The sequence below is a fragment of the Corvus kubaryi genome, unplaced genomic scaffold (assembly GCF_017639235.1).
Source record: "Corvus kubaryi isolate FWS band 111438036 unplaced genomic scaffold, C.kubaryi_AGA036_p1.0 37352, whole genome shotgun sequence".
NCBI lineage: Eukaryota > Metazoa > Chordata > Aves > Passeriformes > Corvidae > Corvus > Corvus kubaryi.
The window spans coordinates 2,009,904-2,019,384 of record NW_024581114.1 but is presented as its reverse complement, the minus strand read 5'-3'; the positions used below and the strand labels follow the sequence as shown (position 1 = coordinate 2,019,384).

General features: G+C 44.1%; 1 protein-coding gene across 2 annotated transcripts in view; it reads right to left on the bottom strand.

Moving 5' to 3' along the window:
- DVL1 (dishevelled segment polarity protein 1) overlaps positions 1-9,481 on the bottom strand; it is a 59,426-nt gene that overhangs the window by 8,065 nt on the left and 41,880 nt on the right. For both annotated transcript variants that reach the window (XM_042032100.1, XM_042032101.1), the window contains exons 5-10: positions 8,086-8,224; positions 3,527-3,620; positions 2,511-2,580; positions 1,645-1,784; positions 1,282-1,358; positions 761-828 (exon numbers count right to left, since the gene is read on the bottom strand). In XM_042032100.1, coding sequence (XP_041888034.1) covers positions 761-828; positions 1,282-1,358; positions 1,645-1,784; positions 2,511-2,580; positions 3,527-3,620; positions 8,086-8,224 — 588 coding nt within the window. The remainder of the gene's footprint in view (positions 1-760; positions 829-1,281; positions 1,359-1,644; positions 1,785-2,510; positions 2,581-3,526; positions 3,621-8,085; positions 8,225-9,481) is intronic.

Here is a 9,481-nt window from a genome sequence, read left to right as displayed (position 1 = left end):
GTCTGAGGGGGTTTCTTTCAGTTATACTGGTTTTCCTAAGGGTTTCAGAGGAGTGAGGTCCCACAGTCTGCACCACCACAAAAAGCACAGAAAACAGGGTCAGAGCTGCAGCAAACATCAAGATTTTGAGAAATCTGAGAGGTTTTCTCTTGTTCTCTTGTTGTTTCTCTGGTTTTCCTATGGGTTTCATGGGAGTGAGCTCCCATAGTCTGCACCAGTCTATTGCATTTATTCCACCCTCATCTTCAATGCCACTCATCTTCTGTGGACTGGGAACAAACTGGTTCCAGCACCACCAGCACAGCCCTCACCAGCAGGAGGCAGCTGTGTTTGTCACATCAGCACAGATCTTCTACTGCTACTGAAAATGAGATCATTTTCAAAGTGTTTTATGTGTATCACTGCTGCTTCCCTCACATTTTCAAAACAGTTGGTTTGAATTCTCTCTAAGTTGTTCACATGTGAGAAAAGGAGGCTTTTTTACATAATTATCTCTAAATCTTTTATCAATTGAAAGGTTAATATCACCTCCCAAAAGGTTAGGAGCTTGATCCAGAGATATGAACCAAGAGAAAAACTCCCAGGAATTCAGTGGGCAGTGGAATCTCAGAAAAAGTATCTTGAACCCCAGGCTCCCAAAAGAAAAGTAAACAAATAAAAGACCAGGACTGGTAGAATCTTAGATGCCAAAATAGGTGAAAATATTCCAGACTTTGAAGGCTCCCCAGGAACCCAGCAAAGAACCCAAATGTGTACTCACCCCTGGGGATGGTGAAATAACTCCTGGGGGTAGGGTCCCAGCATTTGGCTACTGTTAGGCTGATAGGTCTGGGAAGAAAGAAAACAGGTAAGGAGGACACTTAGCCTTCCTACAGAGTTAGAAATGCTACAAGAACTATTTGGAACAAACTCAGTCCTATCCAACAGTTGTCAAGTACATTCTGAGAATGGTTTTGGGAAGCTTTATAATGTTTTCAGTATGAAGCACATCAGGATGTTCCTGGTTTTGCACAGATGATGAGCACTGTTGGAGAAATCTGTTGGATGATCAGCTCTTGAGATATTAAAATGCTCATCACATAAACAAACAGTGCTGCTGAAACCAGGGAACTCCTCCTTCGTGTTGGTTTTGGCCAGAACTAACCTCACCTATTCATCATTTACACTGAGAAGTTCACAGTTGAGATCAGTCATGCTGATGGATATCAAAACGTTGATTTCCCAGCTCCAATGGAGGAGCACATGGAGGATAAAGAGGAAGAGGTTTTGTGATGTGCTCACCCTGGTTTGGAGACTATTTCCCGTAAAACCCGAACGGCATCATCATTGCTCATGTTCTCAAAATTGACATCATTCACCTGAGAGGGTGCAGAAAGCAGAGGTCAGGCTTAGCAGCAGCAAAGTTAAAGATGTTTTAATTACTTAATTAAATCCCCCAATTAATCTGCCTGGTCACTGCTTCCATTCCTTGGAGCAGCTGCAGAAATGTCGTTTCTCAGAGCGTATCGCAAAGAATCACCGATTTCAGTGATCTTTGTGCTACATTTCTCTGAGTATCAATGTATTCTGTTCCCTGGTTACTAAAGCCCGTGGGGTTGGTGGGATGGCTGAGCACAGCAGCAGGATTTGGGGACAGGGACCCACCTGCAGCAGCATGTCCCCCGGCTCGATGCGCCCGTCCGCTGCCACCGCCCCTCCTTTCATGATGGAGCCGATGTAGATGCCACCGTCCCCCCGGTCATTGCTCTGTCCCACAATGCTGATTCCCAGGAAGTTGTATTTTTCTACATGGACACAAGTGGAGGGTGGGGAAGGGGAAAAAAAAAAAGCAGATAAAGTGGTTGGAGTGATAGCAAAGAGCGAGGCTGCTTCAGCTTTGAAACATCTCTCAACACATCTGCAGGGCCAGGTTTGACTTGCAACGATCGATCTCAGGCTGCTCTCAGGGTGAATATTTGCCTGGCACCTTCAGGGAAAGGCTGCTAGAGACAGGATTTTCTCATCCAAGACAGTGTTACATTAAAAAAAAAAACAGCAAGAGGAAGAGCACTGAAAAGACTTGTCCACACCTGGAAATTAGCACAGATCACATGAAGCCATTCTGCTTCCACATGTCAGAGAGGCAGGGAGGGTGTGGAGCTACTGAAAGGTGCTGAATTCATTGGTAGCCCTGCACATTTCTGTCTGGCTGAGCAATGAAACACATGAGCAGCAGAAATGCAAACCTGCAGTGCCCTTCTACCCTAATCCCTGCACATCCTGGAGTTCCAGCTCCTTCCCTGGAAGGAACACTGATCTGCTGGTGAAAATGGCCCAGGACCATGCAGTTCTGGATTAGGAATCCAGGCACAGTCAACACAGCAGCAACTCTCAGCTGCCATTCCCTTTATTCACCTGGCATCCTTTCAAACCAAGGGAATTCTTTCCTGGCTCCAAAGGCTCCCACACCATCACAAAATACATCTCCACCACTTGAAATTCATCATAAAAAACGTGGCTTGTCCTCTTACCCATGTTGAGCGTGACAGTGATGATGTTTAGGGACATGGTGGAGTCAGTGATGCTGCTGAACGAAGATGACTGAAAAACACAACAGAAAAGCCTCAAGGTTTTAAATGGCTCAGAGTAAGAACTGCTGAGGATTAACTCATCAGGAACTGATTAACAGGCTTCCAATTGAAAGGCATCCAGAAATTATTGAGTCTTCCTCAAAATTATGCTTCAGTTAGAAACTTAAGGAAAGAAATCTGAACACAGTCTGCACTTTCTCCAAAGGTTTGATCACAAAACACACAGAGCACGTGCCTAGATTGAGGTTTCTCAGCTGAACTTCACATGAATAATTTCTGCTTCCTGGCTGTGACTGACAGGCAGACATTTAAATCCTCCACCCAAGTGGAGTGTGAATTATGGCACCCCCAGCTCCTCCGTAAAGGGAGGGGTGAACAGCACATGATCCAGCAGGAAGTGAGAGGACACACAGCCCTGCCTCCAAAATGAAATACAAAGGTGCTTATCAAAGATCTTCTAAACCACTGTCCTGTGATAAAGTGTGTGCCAGCTCATTCTTTCATGTGAGAAGACTGACATTTATGGGAGAACAAAACAGTTATGTCAGGACTCTGTCCTTGGGATCACCCTCATCCTGCTGCCAAGGACTGGCACAGGAAAGGGCAGAGGAAAAGGTTTGAGATTTCCTATGAACTTGGATTTCTCCTTCCAGCAGAATGCAGTCCCAGCACATCTCATACCCCTTCCCACATCATAATGGAGCTTCTCCTCCAGACTGGTCTTGGAAAATACAAGAAATGGGATCACTGAACAGTGAAAGGAGAAAGAGAGAGGTGAGAACTTGACTTTGGATCCGCAGAACTTCAAATGTAGAGATTTAGCTCAGACTGGAGCCAAAGGGAGCCTTCCCAGTGAATTCAACAGGCACAGACCTGTCCTGGATCCCTTCCTGAGTCAACAGCTCCTCTCAAAAATCACGGTTCACTTCCTTGGATCATGCTGGTGCCAACCTTACCCTGTCAATCTGCCGCATCCTTTGTTTCCTCCTCCGGCGTTTGTGCTTCCGGATGAGCCGGGACGAGGTGCTCTGCTCCGTGGAGCTGCTCAACCTGGGGGGAAGGAGAGCAAATGTCACCCCTGCAAGGCTCAGCCACCTGCATTTTCTGCCAGAAGGAGCTGATTCCTGCAGCAGCAGGAGAGGGAAAAATCACAGAGACACGGAGATGATTCCAGCTAAACGGCAGCAGGGATCCGATTAATAATTTAATGTTACAGAGTATAATTTAGCACTTGTTTTCTTCTGGGACCAAGTCTGAGTGCAACCCTTAATGCTCATTTTTGTGAGTCCTGTCTTGGTGCTGTATTTTCTTCTGGTGTTACCAGGAATTCAAGGCTTGAATTTAAAGAAATCAAATAGAAATTGATGACAGGGGGACGGTGAATAGGATTTACTTTCACATCTTCTGTTAGTTTTATTTTGCTGTGGGTTTTTTTTTCAGGCCCTTCAAACTTGTAGAACCTAAATGTGCCACATTTTACATATAAATCTTTAAGATCTTTAAGAGTTTGGAGCATTAATCATCCTCATTTTACAGAGAGTGGAATGAGACAGAAATGGATTTGCCCAAATTAATTTCAGGAGCCTGGCACAAAGCCCAGATTATTAAGATACCACCACAGAGACATCTCTCCTATATTTAATATGTTAAGAATGGCAAAAAAAAAAAAAGACAAAGCAATGCTCCATCATTAACCAAGATTAAAAAATCCAACCTTATACAACACGAAGCAAACAGTGCCAGGCTTTTCCCCCATTTCCACATCCCTGCCTTCCAAGTTCCAGCCACGTGCAGGAATATGAGAATACCACAAAACCTTGATCCCAGCAATTCCAAAAAGGAGCTTGGTGTCCTGAGAGCACAGGAAACCCCTCTGGCCTGAAATGAGGGTGTTTTCATCAAGCATCACCCCTGCAGATGCTGGAGCTGTTCAGAGGGTGTGAATCTCCTGACATTCCCTTCGAGTTCACACAACTATTTCAGGCATGTTAACCTCACACACTCCTTTTTCCCCTCCCAGCAAGGGGAACTGAAGAGCCAAGAGGTGGGATTTTTCAAAAAGAGATCAAAAATGTGATAATTCCTGGCTGGTGGAACAGCTCACACAGCACCTGGGGTTGGGAGGTTTTACCTTCCAACAGGAAAAAGAAGGAGGTCTCAGCCACAGGGCTCCCAAAACTGGGCTTGTTCAACATCCACCTCTCCTGGAAAGCACCAAAGATTGACACAAAAACCTCCTCTTATACTTTGCTATCAATATTCTCCCCCTTCCTGCTTCTTCTCCCATATCCTTCTCCTCCTCTTCCCTCCCAGAACATCTCATCAGAGGATTCAGCTAAAACTTCCCAGTTTAGGAGAATCCAAGGAAAGCCAAGGCACGTTGCTCACTCCACAGTGAAGCTGCCTGCTCTTTGAAAGGGCATTTTTCTCTCAAATTAAACCAGCAAAACCAGAGTTTCTTGGCAGATCTCTGAGCTTCTGTTACCAGGTGATAACATGTGAGACATGAAGTTATTCTTTGTTGTATTTTTGCCATTCTGCTCAGTATCAGGATGGAAGGATGAGAAGCAGCTCCTTAGAAAAGCCCCAGTTCAGGTTTAGTTCAAGAGGACACACAACATTTCAGGGAAAAATTGCAGCTAAAACAGCCTCTCACATCAGTTGCACAAAACTGATCATCAGAAGGCTCTGCAAGAACATTTTTACACCTAATTTCATGTAGCTGTGGCACATTTCATCATCTCTCCTTGTAATTTCTGCTCAATCCACAGCCTTAATGCATCCTTGCTGAATCCTTAATACTCTGGGAGCATCTGGATGCTAAAAAGCAGCTCAAAACTACTCTAATGAGGAATATTTTGCTCTCTGAAGCATCCCCAGAAATACTGGGTAAAAGTTGTTGTTGTTACAATTTGATGAGCAAAAAAAGATGGTAAATTTGAGCTTTTGAGACAAATAAAGTGCAAAGACGAAAAACAAATCTGGAGTTATCACTAGCAATTAATTTCCTGCACCAACTACTGCCCAAAACCCTGACTGCACTTCTAACACAAAGGTCAATAAATACCACAGATTAAAAAAAATACTGTAATAATAATAACAACAGTAGCAATAATAATAATTGTAATCATTTTTTGTCCATTCTACAATCCCCAAAGGAAGGGGAAAAAAAGGCAACATTTGTTAAAGGAAGCTTATCCACATGGCTTAGAAAGAAATGATGGTAATTTCTTTAATGAGAAATAAACATCATCATTTTTTTGCAGTGAATTATTTTAGTTACATTGAACTGAGAGCAGCAAGTGCTGACAATAATCCCACAGCTACACATGTCAGATCTGTTAGACCTAAGAGAAGACAGAAAAAAGACTTTTACTGTGAAGTTCCCTACATCACCCTGTATTCAAAATCCTACCTGCAAACAACACAAACATTCCATTATATCCCACCTTGAAAAGAAAGGAAATAAATTATTGCGCTCCCACTGTCACTCTGCACTGTCCTGGAATATCTGTGAACAGCTTAATTCACCAAAACAAAACATCATTCTTTAACTGAATGCAACAGAAATTCCTTGGGCTGGGAATTACCCAGCTCTGCTCCAGTGCTCCCAGTTAAAATAAAACAGTGCCAAACACACAGAGTCAGAAAAGCATCCCAACCTCACAACCTCTTCCCTTCCAGGACAGCAACATCCTTTCCATCTGATTTCCTCCCTCAGTGCCTCCTCCCCACCCAGCCTCCTTCACAAAGCAGCTTCTGCCATCAGAACCCATCAGCTGTCATGCACCAAACTCGCCCCTCAGACCCCTCTGTCCCCAGGCTGGTGTCTCCAGCAGCTCTGGAGCCTTCTCCATTTGCTCTTTGCCTGATTTGCCTCTACAGAAAACCTCTCCCTGCCAGCACAATCTCTCCTGTGCCTGAGAACATCATCCCTGGAACACAACAGCATACCTTGGAGCATTCCTTTGAGTGGTTCTTCCTGACTAGCTGGCCTGGCAGCTCTTCCCTGTGCCAAAAGCTCCTGCCCCAGCCTCCAGAGGGAAAGGCAGCCGCAGCAGCTTCGAAGAATCTCTTTCTTCCTGGGGCAGACTCGGGAAGTTTTATTTTATTCCTACAGAAAGATTTCGCTGGGTCTGCTCTCACGTGCCTCAGTGGCCACCCTGCCTGTGCTAATCCTGCCCTCCTGCATAGCTGGCTGCCATGGAAATGATTAATTTATTTACAAGAAATCCGAATCAGCTGCAGGGTTGTTGTTGTTGTTGTTGTTGTTTTTGTGGGCTCCAGTTTTTAGGGAGGGAAGGAGGGCTCGAAGCCCTAAAGGCTTTGGGAAGGCTCGGGGTGCATTCAGGGTAAGGACTGATCTTGCCAACCCTCCATGCACGTGAATATCCAGGTGAAGCACATCCAGAAGGGGGATTTTTTAATATCTTTTTTATATCTATTTATATCTGGTTTATATACAATGATTTTTTTGTATCTCCAGGTGCTGGCAACTTCACCGTGGAATGGTTTGGGTTGGAAGGGACCTTAAACTCTTCTCATTCCAACCCCTGCCATGGGAAGGGACACCTTGCACTTCACTGGGACTGCAAAATAAGTTCTTGAAACTACTTCAGGACTAAATCTTCAATGTGCATTTAGTCAACCTTTTAACCCTTTGGAAACACACAGCCTTTAATCAGAATTTGGAGGAACTGCTGTTCTTCTGCAGGTCTTTAGGCCCTGACCAACTCCAAGACCCAAGAGATCCACCACGATCCATAAGCTGACCATGTTTGTGAACACAGCAAGGGGCTCAGTATCTCCAGGAGCAGTTGCTCTTTGCTGTTTCTATTAAATTTATTTACATCCTTGCAAAGAAGTATTTTGAATCCAAGAAATGTATTGGCTTACAGGCTTCTTAAGGAAAAACAAAATTATCTTTAGATATAACAGAGATGTCCTGAAATGAGAGGTATTTTTCAAGTAGGGAATAATTCACACTCTCTGTGTCTGCACATAAAGAAAGAAATCATGAAGAAGCCATAAATATATGGCAGCCCAGGCTGCCTTTGCAACAGCATTAACTTCGATGAATTCCTGAACTGCTCACAGGTTTCAGACTATGCAATTACCCAGGAATTCCTTTATAATTGAGCTCCAGTGAAGTGCACACTTATTAGGAATCTATGCTGACAGTATTTTGTTTTAATATTCACACCATTACTTTATAAATAGGTAGGCAGTTGCACAGTGCTTTGATCTTGAAATGTGACCATTCTTGCTATTAAAAGGAGAGGAACAGAACTTTTCTTTCAACTGCAACAGTGGTTTGGACAGTGACCCAGTAACTGAGCAGTGACTGCACACAATGATGTCACTGATGAACGACCAGTGCTCGAATCACAAAAGAAATAAAAGGAAAATTTAAAAAAAAAGGAGGGGGAGGAGAAAAAATAAGAAGATGGAATCAGAAGAGGCCAAGAAGATGCCAAGGAGCTTTTCCAGCTCTGTCCCCATGGCAGGACTGTACCTGCTGGTGTTGTCATCATCCTCAGAGTCGATGAAGCTGCTGGACTCCAGCTCACTGCTCATCATGGTGGAGGAGCTGTCATAGCCAGGGGGGTGCTCACGGTGCCTGTCCAGCTTGGGGTGCCCATTGATCCTGGGGACTGGAAAAGCACAACAAAGGAGTGTTAGAGGAAGGGAAGAGGAGTAGGGAAGTTGTGGCACTGGGAGCAGCAGGACGATCACACAAACCAAGCTCTTTGCAGAAGCTGATCCCTCTCAACAATTGGAAAACCTTCTGTCCTGCTGGCCTGCCCTGTCCCTGTCCCTTTTCCACTTGCCTATGGCTCAGTTTCTGGGCAGGCCATAAACAGTATCAGGCATAGAAAAGCACTATAAAGGTATCAGACATCAACAAGAAGCTGTGTTAATGGGAAGGGACAAACAAAAGCAGTTTGAGTTTAGCATGGACAGACCCAGCAGCCCAGAAATCCCAAAAACAACATTCCTGGATGAATTTTATTAATATCTCAGCCATAAAAGCACCTTTACCTGGACCTGTGCTGCACATTCCTGTTCCTTGTGTGGGCAGCACAGGACATCAAACTCACACTGCCTTGACCATTCAGGTGTTTCAGAGCAATTCTTTCCTAATCCCTGGCTGTGTGAACGCTGGCAGACACAAACATTCCCACAGATAATCCCCTCCCATGAATGCCTTTTTACTTGAAGGCAGCAGTGGCTCATCTTTTTCTAGAGATATTTTAGGGATTTTCCTCAGCAAAGCAAACTCCTCCTGCACCTTTCATTAGAAGATCCTTAATCTCCAAGTGTTCTATTTTACTAGGAAAGTTTCTTTCCCTGAAACAAGAAAGGCTCAGCTAGATAAAGCACCTGGTAAAGAAATCAACCTAACAGGCTTCAAAGATAGGCTGAGATTTTAAACAACCCTCTCCAAACTCACAACTCCCAGGTCTAAGGGATTTGCTCTTCAATTACAGAAAGGAAAACCTGCTTACAGGAGAAATTCCTACATCCCTGCATTAGGAATGATACCTGATGCATATTGAGAGTTAATTAATAAAGTAACATGGTTTGCTTTGCAAGTGAAGTATCAGAGAAAGTTTGACAAGTGATGCTCAGTGTTTATTAAAGATTTCCAGCACCAGGAGAAAACTCAGCAACGGAGGAAGCCAAGGCATGGAATAAATCTGTTTTATACTTCCCAAGCAGCACCAGGTAGCCTTGAGCTCACAGGAAAGGTTTCCTGTGTAATTAAGGTCTGCATTTAAATCCATAAAGTCTTTTTGCAATTTCCCTGCCCGACTAAAATTTCCTTTTCCAAGCTTTTCTAATGTTAGCCAGCATTGTTTGGGGGCAATAAACCATTATTATAACTGAGTACTTTCCCAAACCATGAT